Here is a 21,404-nt window from a genome sequence, read left to right as displayed (position 1 = left end):
TTGTTTCACTCGGGGTCGCAACAGCTGAGCCAAAGTAGATCTGCACGTTGATTTGGCACCGGTTTTATGCTAGATGCCCTTCCTGACGCAAATCCACATTACACAGAGTATGGGCAGGGGTAGCTTTGAACCAGGATCCTTCCATATTGGAAACAAGCGCACTTTACTGCTTGGCCATCACTTCTGCAAATGTGTATTTTTCTTATTTGTTTGATTAAACCAAAGTAGATTCTATTCTGACTTTACTATGTTTATTTGGTTCATATTACCCTTATATACGAAATTGAAATTAAAAAAGAAACAAGCATAAGAAAACCAAACCTACACTCCCAGTAGCCCCAGGCAAAGCAAAAGAGCGCGCGCACACACACATACACACACACACCTTATTTAATATGAAAATCCTTGGGGACCCATTTTAAATTGTCATTTATAAATAGCTCTTTAATAACACCACCAATGATACATTATTCATTTTCAAATTAAATATTTGTCCCTACCCCCATCTTTTTGCTGAAAAAACTGATGCTGCCATCTAATCTCCTCACACAAATAAACACACATATATAAGCACACCCTCATTCTTTTATTAGCCTTAATTGAATCTAATAAAACGGGAAAACGTAGTTTTCAAACATGAAGAAATGCAAAGCCAGGGTACATATGTACTGAAAGAACATATGACATATTGGTAGTCATAACTGTGACTGACCTGGTTGGAATCATGGTAACTCAACATGAGGTTGGATGCTTTAATGTCAGCATGCACGTACTCATGATCATGGATGTACTCCAGAATGTCCACCTAAAAACAACAACAAAATCTAAATGTCATGATACATCGTGATGTGTCTCACAAACGACATTTATTTGTTGATTGGTTTGTCTTTTAATGTTCATGGAGACACGTACGACAGAATTCAGTCTGATTTTAGAATGGGCATGGCTTCATTACATAATCCACTTTAATAAATGACTAATAATTTAAGTTGACGGTGTCAGAGAAAGAAAATATCTTCATGAGACAACCAACCACGCGAAGGCCAAGCTGTAGGACCAGTTTTTTGGAGAACCTCCTTCCACATTCCTCAAATTTCTTCTGCAGGTCTGTCCCGAGCCTGTCAATAACCATGAACCTATAGCTGAAGACAGGTAGAGTTCTTTGTTAATGATTACAGAGTCAAACTCTTTATGAGACTGTTGGTGGTGTTAACATGACATATTATACAAACAGCATGGCCCTGTGTGGTAAATCTATCTAGAGCACGTAGTTCTAAAAACTGTGCAACTGCACAAGTACACAAATGAGGGAAGGCAACAAGACAACTCAGAAGAATTATAGATTCCTTCAGCTGTGGAGAGATTGAGCATGGTGCAACTTTTGTCTGCTGCATCATCAGTTACAGCTTCATGGTTGAGTGGCACACAAAGACTGTCACTGAAGAAAAAAAAACCTAATCTAGGGTTGAATCTCCAATGTGCAGTCTGGACAACTGTGGGGTGAATTCCCTTTTCATTCGGAGTCCAGGTCTGCTCTACTGTTGTATGGGGTTCCATTTTGGGGCCACTGTTTTTTTCCTTGTATTTATTGCCCCTGGGCTCCATCCTGAGAAAGCATGGCATCTCTTTTCATTGTTACGCAGACGATAGTCAGATATGTGCCACTGAAGAGAAAAAAATTCTTTCTCACTCACACAGCATCTGTCAGGTCTCGAAGACATCACAGCCTGGATGGGCTTTAACTTTTTAAATTTTAATGAAAATAAAACAGAAGTGAAAGTGTTTGGCCCCAGCGGCTCTCTTGGACACTTGCGCCTTTGGCAGACTATGTAAAGCCAATAGTCACAAACTTGGGTTTTATGATGGACAGTGATTTTAAATTGGATCGGCAAATTAGTTCTGTTGTGAAGTCCAGCTTCTTTCAGAATAGGCAGCTGGCAAAAGTGAAGCCTTTCCTTGTACAAAAGCATTTTGAGACAGTGATCCACACCTTTATTACTGTATTACTGGATTACTGTAGCGCACTCTATTCTGGAGTCAGCCAGTCCTCCCTCACACGTCTCTTGCTAGTGCAAAATGCAGCCGTTCGCCTCCTAACTGGAGCACGTAAGAGGGCGCACATAACCCCCATCCTGGCCTCACTCCACTGGCTGCCTGTGCATTTTGGAGTCCATTTTAAGATTCCTTTATTTGTTTTTAAGTCATTAAATGGTCTCGCCCCTCCTTACCTCTCTGAGCTCCTTCAACCCTATGCTCCTGCTCGGTGCCTGAGGTCAGCTGATCTGCTGCTCCTGGAGGTACCGAGGTCCAAACGGAACCTCAGAGGGGACAGAGTATTTTCTACTGCTGCTCCAAAACTATGGAATGAGTTACCATTGGACATTAGACAAGCCTCCCTCACTGTCCATTTTTAAAACCAATCTTAAAACCCATTTTTACTCCCAGGCTTTTAATGCCGCATGAGACTCTGTTTTTGTTTTAGTGTTTTATGGTTTGCTTTCAATTCAGTTTACTTTAAACCTGTTAACACCATGAGACAGAAATTAGTACACCCTAACAGGATCCCTAGTTACAAACAGAGCAATGTAGTATATTCTATCAGATGTCAGGAAAACTGTAACAAACACTACATAGGTGAGACTAAGCAGCCATTACACAAAAGGCTATACTAACACCACAGAGAGGGCGCCAGTGGACCTCGGTCAGCAGTTCATCTCAACCTTAAAAACACGAACCACACGTTTGAGGATAAGGAAGTTAAAATCTTAGCCAGAGAGAAGAAATGGTTTGAGAGAGTGGTAAAGGAGGCATTGTATGTGAAACAGTTGAAACCCAGCCTTAACCGGGGAGGGGGTCTGAGACACGCTTTGTCTCCTGTTTACAATGGGGTACTCAGGTCAAAGCAGTTTCAGTCTTTTGTTCATGGTAATGAGTCATTCACGTCATCAGGAGACTCATCAGGAGAGCCGTCAGGAGAGGCGTCAGTCCCATCGTTAGGAGGGACAGCTACCCTGTCATTAGGAGGGTGCTAACTAGAGCATAATAGGTGCTAATTAAAGCAATTGTTTAGTCACTAGCCTATAGCAGTCTGCCTCTCGGTAGAAGGGGTCTGGTTAGGTTTAAAACTCCAGCTTTTGTGGCTTCTGTTTGGTCTTCTCTACAAGGGTCAAGACAGAAGTCAGACTACCAGAGCAAGAATTTTAGCTGAGGAAGCTTCTGCGATTTGAAGCGAAACGTCCTCGCGTCAAGCAACCCAGTCCAGTCGAAGATTCAAGCTTCTCTACTCTGTTTTGGAACCAAAGTCAAGTGGCCAGTCAAGAAAGTGCAGTATTTTTGATTTCCAGGAAGGCTCACAGTGAGACCAACAAAGTTTACTGCTTGGTTCGTCCTCCCTCCTTTAAACAGCGGTGATTATTTTTACCTTTTTCCTCCTCTCTCATGCAGACCAAAGCCCCAGTATCTGGGAACCCCCAGATATTTCAACTTGCGAGACTTGATCCATTTCTGAACTGCAACACAACACAAGAAACCTGTCAACACTTGCACAGAATATGTTATATATATATATATATATATATATATATATATATATATATATATATATATATATTTGAAATGTAGGTACAGCCACTGGATTAAGTGACCTAGATCTGTGAAATGAACAATATATAAGGTAGTTTCCTCCAACCTCTTCTGAACATACTGTTAAAAGTTGCTGTGTAAGTGGGTGAAGGCTGTGATACTTAAAGTAATAAGAGTACAATTAAGTGAGGGGGAAGCGGGCAACGTGGCCGCGAGCTAATCTGCTGGTGGCACAAATATTTACCAACAACATGAGATTCCAGCATGAATAAAATATGAGCCTTTGGTTCCTTAGTAATATAACAGTTAATTGTCAGGGGAGACTGACATTTGGATTGTTATTATATAAAATGCAAAGCGGCAGCCTGGGGGCCAACGGCGCTGCCACCAAAAGCTTGCTGTTGGGTAGAGTCCTCCTCTGCAGGGCCTCTTCATGCCTCGGCTACAAGATTGTCTTTTTTTAATTAAGAAAGTTGCACTGCTTTTATTTGTTTGCCTTGGCGGTGAGAGACTGTGTTGTGCTGAGATCACAAGGCTATGCATGGCTCAGTGACACACTTCTTGTAGGTGTTTGTGTGTTCATGCATGGTGAATTGGCTTACTCAGATCAGGCTTAGCAGCTCTCATGTAAAACTTGAGTTCAGAGAACAGTGGTCCGTTGTCACTGGGTTCCTGTCCAAAAAAGTAACAGACAAAAAAATAAATAAATAAATAAAATCAGATTTTGGCTTCAAATGGCACTAAAGTTGTGCTTTACTTCCAAAATGGACGTTATGTGATCATTTACACAATTACTTCAAAACCACTCACACAATCAACAAACTGCAAAATGAGAAAGTTTTATTGTGACAAATAACTCACTAAATTTGGTGTAGATAGCAATCTAGTTGTGGATTCCTGAATATTTTGTTGTACATCATGAGATGTAATGTGCAGTTGCATCATGAAGGGTATCAGTATAAAACTTGTGTTCGGATCCGCCAGGACTCTTCTCAGAGCTGACCGCTTGTCTAAACAAGCAATCCGGGGAGAAGGGCCTTAAGTCAGGGAGGTGACCAAAAACCCAATGGTCACGCCGTCAGCACTCCAGCATTCCTCTGTGGAGAGAGGAGAACCTTGCATAAGGACAACCATCTCTGCAGCAACCCATTAATCAGCCCTGTATAGTAGAGTGACCAGACGGAAGCCACTCCTTAGTAAAAGGCACATGGCAGCCCACCTGGAGTTTGTCAAAAAGACACCTGAAGGACTCTCAGACCACAAGAAACAAAATTCTCTGGTCTGATGAGACAAAGATTGAAATCTTTGGTGTGAATGCCAGGCATCATGTTTGGAGGAAACCAGTCACCATCTCTACAGTGAAGCATGGTGGTGGCAGCATCATGCTGTGGGGCTGTTTTTCAGCAGCAGGAACTGGGAGACTAGTCAGGTTTGAGGGAAAGATGAATGCAGCAATGTACAGACACATCTGGATGAAAACCTGCTCCAGAGCACCCTTGACCTCATACTGAGGCGTTGGTTCATCTTTCAACAGGACAATGACCCTAACACACAGCCAAGATATCAAAGGAGTGGCTTCAGGACAACTCTGTGAATGTCCTTGGGTGGCCCAACCAGAACCCGGACCTGAATCTGGTTGAACATCTCTGGAGAGATCTGAAAATGGCTGTGCACCAGTGCTGCCTCTCCAAACTGATGTAGGCACCATCCCTACAGTGAAGCATGGCGGTGGCAGCATCGTGGTGTGGGCATCAGGTGTCTTTTGGCAAACTCCAGCTGGGCTGCCATGTGCCTTTTACAAAGGACTGTCTTCTGTCTAGCCACTTTACCATACATGCCTGATTGGTGGATAGCTGCAGAGACTGTTGTCCTTCTGGAAGGTTGTCCTCTCGCTGCAGAGAAACGCTAATGTTCAGTGGATGCTGTACTGAACCATCGTGGTGAAGAAAGAGCTGAACCAGAAAAGACGACTCTCAATTTCCCAATCAATTAACACCCCTATTGTCACCTATGGTCATACCCTTTGGGTAATGATAAACAAACAAGATCATGGATACAAGTGGTGGAAATAAGATTCCACTGTTGGGTATCTTGGATTACACACAAAGATCTAAAACATTTTTCTATATACATAAAAGACCCATTTCTCTTAAATATTATTGTCGCCAGCATAAGACACAAATGTGCAATATCATGCTGTCTAATCAGCATCTTGATATGTCACACCTGTGAGGTGAGATGGATTTTGTATGGCTAGCATACTGGCATAGTTACTATGCTTTTTACTCTTTTAAATTCATTTTATTAGGAAGCGGAGAGGGCCGCGGCCTCAACTTTATCTAAAGTCTGGGTCTTTCAGTGAAGCTTAGGGCTAGTGGCCAGCGATCACCTTAGTATTTCTTTTGTTCTTCTTGTTGCTTAATGCTGACAAATTATACTGTATTTGTTGTCTCTCAGATGTCTGATTCTGTTTTTATGTTTTCCCTCTCTGAGATGCGGCTCCATCCAGAGATGGGTGTGGTGCCTGTTTCTGATACCCTCCTGTCCTGTACACCGGCAATATTTCCTGCATATTTGTTTTGTGAATTGTTTTGTAATTTGTGTCGGTAGCATGGCCCAAGCAGAGGGTCGCCCCTTTGAGTCTGGTCTGCTTGAGGTTTCTTCCTCAGAGGGCATTTTTCCTTACCACTGTCGCCTGTGTGCTTGCTCTGGGGGTTGGCAAGGTTAGACCTTACTTGTGTGGAGCACCTTGCTATATAAATGAAATAAATTAAACTGAAATAAAGTGAACTGAAATTATCTCAGCAAAGGAGAAGTGTTCACTAACACAAATTTAGACAGATTTGTGAACTATATTTGAGAGAAATAGGTCTTTTGTGTATACAGAAAATGTTTTAGATGTTTGAGTTCAGCTCATGAAAAATGGGAGAAACAACAAAAGTGCTGTATTTATATTTTTGTTCAGTGTACTATCTTACATGACAATTAGGTGCCACAATTAAAGAAAGGTTTCCTCAATCCACATAATATAGACAACTGCCAACAATTAATTTCTTCTCTCTAAATAAGCAATTTTATTTCATGTATATTTTATGCATTCCTTACATATATTACAAAGTCAAATCAAATGACTCACCCATCCAACACAGCTATTGACTGAGAAATAAAGTGGAGTACTGCGCGATCGCTGATTGGTTGAAAAATTCCATGTTATAGCAATAAGAGTACAGCTTGAAAAAAAAAAAAAATCAGGCTCCTCTGACTATCAATGGAAGTGTGCATTGTTTTCAAAACATTTTACCACAAAACACAGTGTTTATATCTAAAAATAACAAGTGTGAATGTATCAATAGCTCAGTATAATAAAGGTAAATCTGAGACAACATTCACTTTCTATGGATCAACTGACTCCAGAGCATTTCCATAGTGTGGGCACGTAGAGGGGTTCCCCCTGGGTGTAGACGGGTTCCCCCTGCCCACAGAAATGTGCTGAGAAAGCCCAGAGAAGTGCTTCATCTCAGCACTTTCTCAAAAGTAAAGAGCGCTGCTGAGATTTGTTTTTATGACAATAAGCAGCTAACAACTTAGCTTATAATGGACGCCAATAACAAGCACTCACCAGGAGAGGAGGATGGGATTTATTTTATTTTTTTTAGACAAATCAGCTGACTTTTTACAGAAACAACAAAAATAAACATCCATCCATCTTCCACCGCTTAGTCCAATTAAGGGTCGCGGGGGCTGGAGCCTATCCCAGCAGTCATACAGCGCGAGGCAGGGTACACCCAGGACGGTACTCTAGTCTGTCGCAGGGCCACAAATAGACAAACAAACACAGACACACCCACACACACACCTACGGACAATTTTAAAGATTACAAAAATAAACATATTCCATGAAATTAAGTATTACTCCTTTATTTACACGGAAATCTGCTCCAGTGATGTCACAGTTTGTTTCAGACAAGTTTTAGGTACTTTCAGTGTACAAGTCTTCACAGAGGCCCACAAATAAAGCAGCGGGTTTCTACTCTTATCCACTTTTTTTTTCTCCAGTCTTATATGTTTCACATAAACAGCCTTGAATTTTTTTCCAAAACAGAAATTCAAAACATAAAACTTTCACCTCTCAGGAGGACTTGCAGCAATGTCCAACTTAGGAGGACCCAAGGAAGACCCAGGACACAATGGAGGAATTATAGATCCCAGCTGGCTTGGAAAAGCCTCTGAGTACTTGCCCAAGGAGAGGAGATTGTGGACTCTGCTGCTACTGTGACCCAGAACCAGATAAGCGCCAGAAAATTTGTTCATTCATGAATAAATGAATAAATAAAATATAACGCAAAGCTAAAATACCCTCCGCCATATGAGCATTGTGTTCTTCATAATTTACATTTGTTTAAATAATTATTAGGTTCCAAAAACTGAGTTTGCAGCTAGCAACCAGACTGTGATGTCACGGTGCAGCTCTACTCTGATTGGCTGTCACCCCCGCCACCACTCAAAAACTAACGAATGTCTTTTAAATCACTTCAGAGGTATTATTAGGTTCTAAAAACAGTGTTTTCTGTTTTAGAAGTGTTCATTTCTCACTTGCTTTTACATAATATATGACAAAGCGGATATATTTACACACAAATAAAACAGAGTTTACAGCTAGCAACCAGACTGTGACATCACAGTGCGGCTCTACTCTGACTGGCTGTCACCCCGCCACTCAAAAACTAAACTGAACGCTAACATGTACTAAATGTCTTTTAACTCACTTCAGAGTTATTATTAGATTCTAAAAACAGTGTTTTCAGTTGTAAAAGTGTTTATTTCTCAGTCACTTTTACATAATATATGACAAAGAGGATATATTTACACACAAACGAAAGAGTTTTGCAGGTAGCTACCAACCTGTGACATCAACATGCTAATGTCTGCGAAATAAGTTCATAGGTGTTATTCTGTTCCAAAAACTGCATTTTCAGTTTTATTAGTATTTATTTTTTGCTAGCTTTTCAATAATATATGAGAAGCATGTATATAAACACACAAAACTAGAAGCACTCAGAGAGTGCAAACCTCCACCAAGGCCATGGGGTCACTGACGCCATAACATCTACACGCCGTGGAATCATTGAACCTAAAAAAGTCTAACGATGTTTGCTCAGTAGTAAAAAAAAGTTTCATCTGCTACACATACGACAAAATGTCCCGTCCAATCACAATGTATTTCAACTAAAACTCCTTACATGTAACAGCAGAACAGTCTGAACATGCCCAGTAACAGAGCACTGACAATCGCCAATTTGAAGAAAGTGTGTAGCGTATTTCCATGATTAAAAGACTGGGCATGTATTTTTTTTCAAACCGTGCTCAGACCCCTAAATGAGGCAAGTTGCTGCCTGCACAGTAATAGGGTGTTAGGTTTCACACATATCCCTGGGTGTGGCAAACCAAGCCGCTTTATATTTTATATATATATATATATATATATATAATAAACATTTGTTGACAAGTGTTGAAGCTGACATACTTGTGTGTAACAACATCGTTTCAGAACCAAACACTAGCTCTTATTGGTTAAGATTAAGAAAACTTCTGCTTCCACATGTGCATGTTTGTGTGTGGCTACACACTTCAGTCTTACCACTTTGATGACATACGGCGCATCAGCACCTACAGGCTTTGCAGAATTCACATCAGCTGAGGGAAAAAAACAAAAAACAAAATGTTAGACCTTACTTAACCCATGAGCAAGCACATTGGCAGCGGTAGTAAGTAAAAAGACCCTATTTTTTAATTATTATTTTCAAAGTAAAAAGCTCAACCAGACCAGCCTCAGGTGGGGTGACCATCTACTTTGTCTGTTCTATCTATCAAGACAGAACAGAAGGCACAACAAAAGACTGACATAATATTGTTATGTTACAGAATGTTTGCAACTAAACAACCACTATAACCTATTGTTTGCAATGATGGGAAAAATTCAACAGACAACAATGAGACATAGATCAGAGTCCCACAGAAGCAGACTGTGCAGTGGCTGTGTGTATTTTGAAAATCTCAGGCTTAGTTGAGACTGCCAGTTCATATCTGATCCAAATCTGATCTCACTGACTACTCACAGTATAGCAACTGACAAGATCAGATTTGTATGTCCCATAACAAGCCACATTTATACTCACACAGGAGCTATAGTAATGCAGTCCGACACATGGGAACAGTCACATGGCTTTTGTCAGTGTCACTCTGCAGCTTACACACTCTAACTTTACTCACATGGACCATTGATGGATCTGGATTAGGCATGTGAATCTCATCACTGACAATGATTCGATACGCACCTCGATACACTACCACCGATACGATACATACAGAGATACATGACGATACTGCCGATACAATTCACACCTGTTTCCCAATTAAATGCAATTTGATGTCCTACGATGTCTTTGTGCCATGTCCATAGCTTGCTGGGGCAAGGACATAGCTTGCTGCACCGCATCGGATGGTGTCCATTTCCGTCCAGTTATTGCTGTTTGCGGTTGATGGCTGCACATGCATGTGCAAACTAGTAACGCAAACTAACTCGCAATCAAATCTAGAACATAGCGTGGAGTCAAGTGTTGAATAAAATCCATTAATGATGTGGACAGAACAGAATGAGGCACAAACCTGAAGTGTTGCCCAGTGGTACACACACAGGCAACTGCTGCATGTGCCATGCATGTTCAACGCACTGTGATGCACACACTTGTGGCTGTGTTGGCAATGTTTTTTTTTAATAGGTGTGTGTGTGTGTGTGTGTGTGTGTGTGTGTGTGTGTGTGTGTGTGTGTGTGTGTGTGTGTGTGTGTGTGTGTGTGTGTGTGTGTGTGTGTGTGTGTGTGTGTTTTCTCCCTGTCACCCCGGCTGTGAGAGGTGGGGGGGAGAGTCACAGCTCTACTTTAAAGCTCACAGGAGGAGCTTTTCATAGCATGACAAAACACACCCGAAATCTGATCTGAAGGTCCAGACCAAAACAGATTTGCAAAAATGTGATTCAAATCCCATTTCAAACTACCTACGAATGAGGACGGAAAGAGATTTCATGCACATTTCACTGTTCAGAAAAGCAACATGAGATCAGATTTAAATCGGATATGCTTGGGATTGTTATCGGCCGTCTGAACACGGCCACTGTTCCACTGAGGTAATTTACTGACATAATCAAAGTGCATCATTGTGTGGAACATGGCAGTCGAAAACAAAGGCTGGTAGCACCGCTGAGTGAATCTGATTCATAACACATCAAAAAACTCCCAAACACTTCTTTAAATGGACTACTAGGTTTTTTGAAAAATTAACCTAAAAGCATACAGACCCACATTTGTGAATCGATGTTGCCGTGCGATCAGCCGCTTGTGTGAGTTTACTGCCACAAGCAGCACAACACAACCAATAATCCAATTACAAAAGTTGACATTTCATATAAATTCGTAAGATTTCATGGATGGGATGTTCGCTGAATTGCAACACTGCCTACAATGATGCTATATCTGTTCAGAGCGATGTTTTATGAGATGTCATCATTTGTGCAAAAATCAACCAACGTAATGTTAACAAAATACTGACAGCAGTCTGGCATGGCATTCAAAGGATATAATGCCAGAAAAAAACAGCAAGTTGAAGACACAGTAACTTCATCCAACATGAATGACAAATGTAATCAATTCAAAAACATTTAATGAAAAAAGAAAGTTCTCATTTTCCGTGCCTGACAGTTCTCTGCTGCTCATTAGATTAAGATATTGTAGATTAAAGCTACTCTAAGCAAGTTTTGAAGAAATGAGCAAATACTTTGTCCATCAATATTAATGTCTAAGATTTTAAACATTTATGACCTCTGCATAACATCAATGACAAAATAAAATAAGGAAATATGAAATTTGCATCATATTTAAATAAAGTGGCTCAACGTATAGCTCTTCCAATAGATTAAAAACATTACTTTATTCTGCATTGAACAGGACCATCGATGTCTGAGAATGGCCCATTATATGACGAAAATTGCCCCATTAGCTACTTAAGGCACTGAAGGACCCTTAGCCGATATCAATCAATCAATCAATTTTTTTATATAGCGCCAAATCACAACAAACAGTTGCCCCAAGGCGCTTTATATTGTAAGGCAAGGCCATACAATAATTATGTAAAACCCCAACAGTCAAAACGACCCCCTGTGAGCAAGCACTTGGCTACAGTGGGAAGGAAAAACTCCCTTTTAACAGGAAGAAACCTCCAGCAGAACCAGGCTCAGGGAGGGGCAGTCTTCTGCTGGGACTGGTTGGGGCTGAGGGAGAGAACCAGGAAAAAGACATGCTGTGGAGGGGAGCAGAGATCGATCACTAATGATTAAATGCAGAGTGGTGCATACAGAGCAAAAAGAGAAAGAAACAGTGCATCATGGGAACCCCCCAGCAGTCTACGTCTATAGCAGCATAACTAAGGGATGGTTCAGGGTCACCTGATCCAGCCCTAGCTATAAGCTTTAGCAAAAAGGAAAGTTTTAAGCCTAATCTTAAAAGTAGAGAGGGTGTCTGTCTCCCTGATCTGAATTGGGAGCTGGTTCCACAGGAGAGGAGCCTGAAAGCTGAAGGCTCTGCCTCCCATTCTACTCTTACAAACCCTAGGAACTACAAGTAAGCCTGCAGTCTGTGAGCGAAGCGCTCTATTGGGGTGATATGGTACTACGAGGTCCCTAAGATAAGATGGGACCTGATTATTCAAAACCTTATAAGTAAGAAGAAGAATTTTAAATTCTATTCTAGAATTAACAGGAAGCCAATGAAGAGAGGCCAATATGGGTGAGATATGCTCTCTCCTTCTAGTCCCCGTCAGTACTCTAGCTGCAGCATTTTGAATTAACTGAAGGCTTTTTAGGGAACTTTTAGGACAACCTGATAATAATGAATTACAATAGTCCAGCCTAGAGGAAATAAATGCATGAATTAGTTTTTCAGCATCACTCTGAGACAAGACCTTTCTGATTTTAGAGATATTGCGTAAATGCAAAAAAGCAGTCCTACATATTTGTTTAATATGCGCTTTGAATGACATATCCTGATCAAAAATGACTCCAAGATTTCTCACAGTATTACTAGAGGTCAGGGTAATGCCATCCAGAGTAAGGATCTGGTTAGACACCATGTTTCTAAGATTTGTGGGGCCAAGAACAATAACTTCAGTTTTATCTGAGTTTAAAAGCAGGAAATTAGAGGTCATCCATGTCTTTATGTCTGTAAGACAATCCTGCAGTTTAGCTAATTGGTGTGTGTCCTCTGGCTTCATGGCTAGATAAAGCTGGGTATCATCTGCGTAACAATGAAAATTTAAGCAATACCGTCTAATAATACTGCCTAAGGGAAGCATGTATAAAGTGAATAAAATCGGTCCTAGCACAGAACCTTGTGGAACTCCATAATTAACTTTAGTCTGTGAAGAAGATTCCCCATTTACATGAACAAATTGTAATCTATTAGACAAATATAATTCAAACCACCACAGCGCAGTGCCTTTAATACCTATGGCATGCTCTAATCTCTGTAATAAAATTTTATGGTCAACAGTATCAAAAGCAGCACTGAGGTCCAACAGAACAAGCACAGAGATAAGTCCACTGTCCGAAGCCATAAGAAGATCATTTGTAACCTTCACTAATGCTGTTTCTGTACTATGATGAATTCTAAAACCTGACTGAAACTCTTCAAATAGACCATTCCTCTGCAGGTGATCAGTTAGCTGTTTTACAACTACCCTCTCAAGAATCTTTGAGAGAAAAGGAAGGTTGGAGATTGGCCTATAATTAGCTAAGATAGCTGGGTCAAGTGATGGCTTTTTAAGTAATGGTTTAATTACTGCCACCTTAAAGGCCTGTGGTACATAACCAACTAACAAAGATAGATTGATCATATTTAAGATCGAAGCATTAAATAATGGTAGGACTTCCTTGAGCAGCCTGGCAGGAATGGGGTCTAATAAGCATGTTGATGGTTTGGATGAAGTAACTAATGAAAATAACTCAGACAGAACAATCGGAGAGAAAGAGTCTAACCAAATACCGGCATCACTGAAAGCAGCCAAAGATAACGATACATCTTTGGGATGGTTATGAGTAATTTTTTCTCTAATAGTCAAAATTTTGTTAGCAAAGAAAGTCATGAAGTCATTACTAGTTAAAGTTAATGGAATACTCAGCTCAATAGAGCTCTGACTCTTTGTCAGCCTGGCTACAGTGCTGAAAAGAAACCTGGGGTTGTTCTTATTTTCTTCAATTAGTGATGAGTAGAAAGATGTCCTAGCTTCACGAAGGGCTTTCTTATAGAGCAACAAACTCTTTTTCCAGGCTAAGTGAAGATCTTCTAAATTAGTGAGATGCCATTTCCTCTCCAACTTACGGGTTATCTGCTTTAAGCTACAAGTTTGTGAGTTATACCACGGAGTCAGACACTTCTGATTTAAAGCTCTCTTTTTCAGAGGAGCTACAGCATCCAAAGTTGTCTTCAATGAGGATGTAAAACTATTGACGAGATACTCTATCTCCCTTACAGTGTTTAGGTAGCTACTCTGCACTGTGTTGGTATATGGCATTAGAGAACATAAAGAAGGAATCATATCCTTAAACCTAGTTACAGCACTTTCTGGACAAGACTAAGAGACAAGCTTTCAAATGAATTAAAGCTCTGTCTGGGTTTTTGATTAATTAATAAGCTGGAATGGAAGATTGCTGCTAATTCTCCGCCCCGGCCCGTGCTACGAGCGTTCTGACAGTTAGTGTGACTCGGGGGTGTTGACTCATTTAAACTAACATATTCATCCTGCTGTAACCAGGTTTCTGTTAGGCAGAATAAATCAATATGTTGATCAATTATTATATCATTTACCAACAGGGACTTAGAAGAGAGAGACCTAATGTTTAATAGACCACATTTAACTGTTTTAGTCTGTGGTGCAGTTGAAGGTGCTATATTATTTTTTCTTTTGGAATTTTTATGCTTAAATAGATTTTTGCTGGTTATTGGTAGTCTGGGAGCAGGCACCGTCTCTACGGGGATGGGGTAATGAGGGGATGGCAGGGGGAGAGAAGCTGCAGAGAGGTGTGTAAGACTACAACTCTGCTTCCTGGTCCCAACCCTGGATAGTCACGGTTTGGAGGATTTAAGAAAATTGGCCAGATTTCTAGAAATGAGAGCTGCTCCATCCAAAGTGGGATGGATGCCGTCTCTCCTAACAAGACCAGGTTTTCCCCAGAAGCTTTGCCAATTATCTATGAAGCCCACCTCATTTTTTGGACACCACTCAGACAGCCAGCAATTCAAGGAGAACATGCGGCTAAACATGTCATTCCCGGTCCGATTGGGGAGGGGCCCAGAGAAAACTACAGAGTCCGACATTGTTTTTGCAAAGTTACACACCGATTTAATGTTAATTTCAGTGACCTCCGATTGGCGTAACCGGGTGTCATTACTGCCGACGTGAATTACAATCTTACCAAATTTACGCTTAGCCTTAGCCAGCAGTTTCAAATTTCCTTCAATGTCGCCTGCTCTGGCCCCCGGAAGACAACTGACTATGGTTGCTGGTGTCGCTAACTTCACATTTCTCAAAACAGAGTCGCCAATAACCAGAGTTTGATCCTCGGCGGGTGTGTCGTCGAGTGGGGAAAAACGGTTAGAGATGTGAACGGGTTGGCGGTGTACACGGGGCTTCTGTTTAGGGCTACGCTTCCTCCTCACAGTCACCCAGTCAGCCTGCTTTCCCGGCTGCTCGGGATCTGCCAGGGGGGAACTAACGGCGGCTAAGCTACCTTGGTCCGCACCGACTACAGGGGCCTGGCTAGCTGTAGAATTTTTCACGGTGCGGAGCCGAGTCTCCAATTCGCCCAGCCTGGCCTCCAAAGCTACGAATAAGCTACACTTATTACAAGTACCGTTACTGCTAAAGGAGGCCGAGGAATAACTAAACATTTCACACCCAGAGCAGAAAAGTGCGGGAGAGACAGGAGAAGCCGCCATGCTAAATCGGCTAAGAGCTAGTAGCTACGCTAAGCTAGCGGATTCCTAAAAACACGCAAAGTGAATAATGTGTAAATAATTTAGAGGTGATTCAGCAGAAGGAGTGCTTTAGTTAAGGCACGTAAAGATTACACTGGGAAACAAATCGTAATCTAGATAACTAGATCAATCTAACTGCGCAGATTAAACAGCTAACAGATACAGAAAAACACCGCTGTGCTCCGGAACAGGAAGTGATACAATACCGCAGTGAGAGCCAACCACCAGTAGAGGCAAGCAAATAAGAATCACTGCTTGTCACAGTCATGTCCGCCAATCAGAAGTGTCGTGCTCCTTGCGGATTAGGTATGCTCACAAATCATAAGTGATTAATTTTAATATAAGTGAGCAATGTTTCAATGTTCTCTTAAGTGGTACAGCTCTATTTCCTGTTTTACATGTACATAATAAATGCTGAACTGAAGCTTGACTTTCAAAAATTATAATGCAAATAAAATTGCAATCACAATATGTCGGAAAAATCACAACTGGATATTTCCCTAAATTGTTCAGGCCTACTTCCACCAAGCAAACACAAATACTTAAGACGCACAAACATCCATGCACATATTGAAGACAGTGCTAACATGCACAAACAGAGTAGAAAAAAAACAAATGTTCTGCGGCCAAATTTGAATGTAAAATACAGCCTGATGTTTTAAATATACCATAACATGGATTTTTGAACACACCACCCACTTCTGCTCCAAAAGCATATGGATCTTCAGTTTGGATTATACTTCATTTTGAGTCTGAGCAACAACAACTATAAGGTTGACATTTTAATGGTCTTTCTTGCATAAATGAAAAAGACAAAAGTAGACTGATCAAGCAAAACAATGTTGCAGTATTACATGTGACACTTCTAAAAAGTACATACCCAAATATATGAGGCCAAAGCCCCCCTGACCAACTGGAGCCCCCAGCTTCCAGGCCTTTTTTGCATTGTCAGTCAGGACCTCTCCAGGCAGAAACTCCTCTGCCAGCTTCCTCTTAGCTGGAGCTCTGACCTTAGCTGGAGCTCTGCTCTTCTGAGGCACCTTAGGAGGCATCTGAAAATACACAATTTAAATGTTAGCATGGAAACAATTAGTCAAATCAACAAAATTACCATAAACTACTTTAATATTCACCAAGACGATTATGTGATATGCGGTGTTTCTCTGATAGTCTTTTTGACAAAATACTGCCAGATAATCTCCACAATGTGAGATGGTTTTACAAAAGAACCCCTCAAAAAATGATTTTGATTGGGATCTGGATTCTTGATCATTTTTTTAAATACGTGTATTTCAGTGAGCTCTTCGAGATTTGGCAAAGGGATGTGCTTTCTCTGAGCAATACAGTTAACTGATTCTTCTTGAAAGGTTTTGAAGGATTTTAAACAGAGCCAAACTGTGATGGCTGGATGTCTGGGCCACAGAATGTCCAAACTGCAGCTCCTGTGGGTTGTGTGTAGTGGTATCTACCAAAAGTGGTGTACATTAAGAAAACCAGCAAACCAGTGAGAGGGTCATGTGCTGTACAAACACATCTGATCCATGGAGGCTCCACTTAGCGACTAACAGGACAGGATCTGCTGCTGACATCTGTGCCAGATACCAGCGCACATCATCAGAAGTCCATAGGGTCCATACCTCTATGGATCAGGGCAGCTGGCCTATACAATACTACATAGGCAGTCACAAGGTTATGGCTGATCAGTGTATGTTAAAACAAATAAAACCCTTTAACATAACCAGTCATGATTAACTTTATAACACTAATTTTAACATAGACACAAAAAAATTAGTCGTGTCCAGCTGTCAAAGGACACAATTTTATGGCCCCTTGACACAACACGAAGTTGGATGAAAGAAGGAGAAACTGGCTGAATAACCGCAAAAAAAAAACAAAAAAAAAACGACATGGTCAGACAGGCATGAATGATCACACGGTGACGGGTTTGTGCACGCGAGTACAGCATGCCAATGTACGCGCCTCACAGTGGAGTGTTGTGAGGTGATATCCTACATGGCACGATAGGTGTTCCCCAGCTGTGACTTGCGAGGACACATGTCTCAACAGCTGCTGCTCGCAGCGACGTGCCCACCTCTGCGGACCACCTCACAGCTCACAGACAAAAAATCTCACTCTCTGTTACTTTGTTCTGTGATTAATATTATGTATTTGTTAAGAAAATATGTATCAAAATCAGAATGCCTTTTATTGTCATTATACATTGGTACAACGAGATTAGGGCCATCCAATTGCAGTGCAATAAAATAGAATAAAAATAGTGCAAGAATATGTATCAAAAACAAGATATAAAGAAAAATTCAACAATGTAAGGAAAAATATATATACAACTGACACTAGTGCAAGGTGCGGCTAGGATATAAATATATTGCACAGAAATGTATATTGTTCATGGGTGTAGTTATTGCTGTATTTATTGATTTGTTAAACATCTCAGTGCACACAACATGTTAAAGTAAAACACAGTCAGTTCCAGCTGACAGTGAGTTGCTGGTTAGCCATCAGTTGAAATGTCCCATGTGTCCACAGCACTACCAGCAAAGCGATCACACATGAATGAGTTTATGCCTTTCCCCTTATTGTATGTTTTGATTTATTTTCTACTCTGTCTGTCTGTCTGTCATGTGGACTACAATTTATGTGGTGGAAGTGACATCAGCCTGGGCAGCCAGCTCATAAGGTTTACACCCTGCTGTGCGTGCTCAGACGTGGCTGGCCGGTGTCACAGACCAAACGGTCCCCCTAAAACTCGGTCTGCCCTGCCTTCATTGCGCATGGATTAACACCTCGTTTCTGCTTAAAACTGCACACCAGTCATCATCTATCTCAGCGACAGACCGAACATAGACATTGTAAATAGAAGACGCAGCATTGGTTGTTGAGGCGCAAGAAATGAGGCCGCCATCTTGGACTGATCATCATAGTGATTCCATCACAAAGCACAGTGAAGGTTTGATTTTATAATCCTGATTTTTTTTTTTTTATCCTTAAATAATAAAGTTGCTTTGTTCTTTGTTATTTTCTCTGTTCTGTAACGTGTCTTTTAGCACTGTATTTTTTTATCCTTCTATAATAAAGTTGCTTTGTTCTTTGTTATTTTTTCTGTTAAGTGTCTTTCAGCACTGTGTTCCAATACTTTTGGAGGGCACTGTATCCTAACCTAATGATGAGTGCAAAATGAGTGTGGTATTATTACTGTTTTAAGAATGTTTAATTTTCACTGTTGCTGCACTTTGTGTAAAATCATAGTCATATTGTATATCATATTGATATGACAATATTGCAATATAATTTGGCCACATTGTACAGCCCTACTGTCAACTAGCTGAAAATTTTGAAGATTAATTTACATACACATTTAAAAAATGCGTAAAGTGGCAGAGGGTTAAAGGGGCTGGAATTGGGAGGGGGGGTCTGGGAGTGGAACCCCCCTACCAGAAGCTGAAAGGCAAAAAAAAAAACAAAAAAAAAAACGGAAAAAGCAGGAGGTCTGGGGGGAGCTCCAGTCCCCCCAGAAGCTGAAACGTTTTAGCAATGCTCAAGAAAAACGTCTGAAGGACCTAAATGACATGGTGAGATGCTGAAGAGCTTCACTCGTTCAAGTCTGCGACACATACATATACGAGCTATTGCTAGCTACAAGCAAATCTTGATTGTTTCATTTCAGCACCACTGTGGTCGAAAGGGGTTAAAGTGTGTAACTGTCCAAATACTTATGGACCACACTGTCAATGTGTTTGCTGCAGCTGCAAACTCAGTTAACAACAATACCGTTGATGTCAGCTTTAGCTGCCGTTATTTAATCACGTTTAATGTCGAACATCACATTAACAAGCCTGAGGAAGGGAAGTTTAAAGCTAGCAGAGAGCTCTCATTTAGCAACACTGACTTCCATTCGCCGCGTAGAAACGACAGCTCTCAAACAACTGCAGCACCTTCGGCTGTACAACAAACACAAACAACACGTGAACGTCGGCGAAGATAAGAACTAAAAATAAAACTTGAACATACCAGGAACAGGTGTTAATTTTCAACCTCCGGAACAAACTTCCCGCAAAACTAGTAGCGGTCAGGAAGTGAAGTCTTCTTCCTGTTTCTCTAATGACACTTCTCAAAAACAGCGAAACTGTGCATTACTCCCACCTATCGAGCTGGAGTGGTGAAAGAATGGTGAAATGATCATTTAAGCAAAAAGCAAACAAAACAAAACAAAAACAACGCTTAACACAAGCAACCAAGATGTATGTGGTGGCGGGGCGGGAAGGGATTTCTGCTTTGTTGCTTGTTAGTGCTTGTATTTAGGCACAAATTAAGCAAACTGTGGGTCAAAACAGGGCCGTATATAGGAATGTGAAAGGGGGGGTTCAAATCCTTGAGTTGGCGGTCCAGTGGGCCGCAGGGCCCCCGGTGGGGTCGAGGGGCAATGCCCTCGTGGGGGGCGACAGGGGGGCAAAGCCCCCCGAAGCAAAAGCTTTTTGAGGATTTCGAGGGGTAAAAAGCTACATAAATTTCATTTGAAACCCAAAATATATCATTTTAGGAAATACATTTTTATATACAAATAGACCTTGCTTGGGATGGATCAGTTGCCATAAAAACCACCCAGGAAGAACCACCAGGAAGAACCAAGATAACATTAATGCAAACTTTATACCTGCCTGTCGGTTGCGAATGACGTGGAAAAAACTCATGCATGCGCACGAAGGTTCAAGCTTGACTGATGCAAGCGCACATGATTCAAATCCATATAGTTTTTGCAAAAAATAAAAAGGTCGGATAGTTTTCTAACAGACCTCGTATTTAGCGGTATTAATATTTGCATTTACATTATGAATATGTACGTATATGTACGTTATGAATTAAAATAGTGGTATTTAATTTGGCGACCTTGTTTAACTCGCGAAATTCGCATAATAAATCCCACGCGAATATTTGCACCTTTACAGTATTTGCAACAGGAAGGAGAAGCTCCCTTTATTTCTCAGCTTATACATACAAACATGTTTTTACAAACCAGACAAGTGTAATTGTGTGTTTACATGGGTATTTACAAGCCTACTAATCTGTTTGATATCAGAAGAGGATAGGGACCAGGGAGCAAAAATTCTCAACCCCCATGGGAAAAGTTTATCTAGCAGTTTCCCCTTTCATCACTTAAGGGATTACTCTGGCAGAGGAAATTGAAACTTGAGGGTGTGTGATAATAGCTGTGTAACAGTTAGTGCTTGTTGCTTATTATCAATGAAAAGAAAATACATAATGTTGATATCCCGATCAGAAAGAAATCAGCAGAAAAAAATCAGCAGAATTGTCGGGGGGGGGGGGGGTTCGGTTGAACCCCCTGAACCCCCCCTCTATATACGGGCATGCAAAAGAAGTTGTCAATTGATGTCATCATGTCTATAGATGTATAATGTATATCTATAAAGGTCAAATTTAATTTAATATTGTTTATACATCAGTTACACAATTATATGCATTATATGAATTGCACCAAAGTAGAACATGTTCAAGAGTCTAAAGTTGGCTGAAGTGGTCTTCCTGTGTAGCGGCCATTCGCCCTGTTTAGGTACTCCATAATCCCTTGCGCGCCAGAGAGTTGCTGCAGTTTAAACAACATAGAGAAACCACATGACAACAATTGCAAATGAATTTTATACAACTAAAATGTAATTTTTTTATGTCTTTTATACATTTATAAGAAAATGCATGCATGAGACCC

At 40.9% G+C, this 21,404-nt stretch overlaps 1 protein-coding gene across 1 annotated transcript in view; it reads right to left on the bottom strand.

The window, feature by feature from the left end:
- Window positions 1-19,775, bottom strand: part of vrk1 (VRK serine/threonine kinase 1) — a 40,290-nt gene extending 20,515 nt beyond the window's left edge. Inside the window, exons 1-7 of the mRNA XM_034159438.1 lie at window positions 19,694-19,775; window positions 16,545-16,716; window positions 9,221-9,276; window positions 4,185-4,254; window positions 3,422-3,509; window positions 1,034-1,142; window positions 713-805 (exon numbers count right to left, since the gene is read on the bottom strand). Coding sequence (XP_034015329.1) covers window positions 713-805; window positions 1,034-1,142; window positions 3,422-3,509; window positions 4,185-4,254; window positions 9,221-9,276; window positions 16,545-16,716 — 588 coding nt within the window. The 5' untranslated portion in view covers window positions 19,694-19,775. The remainder of the gene's footprint in view (window positions 1-712; window positions 806-1,033; window positions 1,143-3,421; window positions 3,510-4,184; window positions 4,255-9,220; window positions 9,277-16,544; window positions 16,717-19,693) is intronic.
- Window positions 19,776-21,404: the final 1,629 nt, after the last annotated feature.

The sequence above is a fragment of the Thalassophryne amazonica genome, chromosome 19 (genome assembly GCF_902500255.1).
Source record: "Thalassophryne amazonica chromosome 19, fThaAma1.1, whole genome shotgun sequence".
Taxonomy (NCBI): Eukaryota; Metazoa; Chordata; class Actinopteri; order Batrachoidiformes; family Batrachoididae; genus Thalassophryne; species Thalassophryne amazonica.
This window is presented reverse-complemented; position numbering and strand designations above follow the sequence as displayed.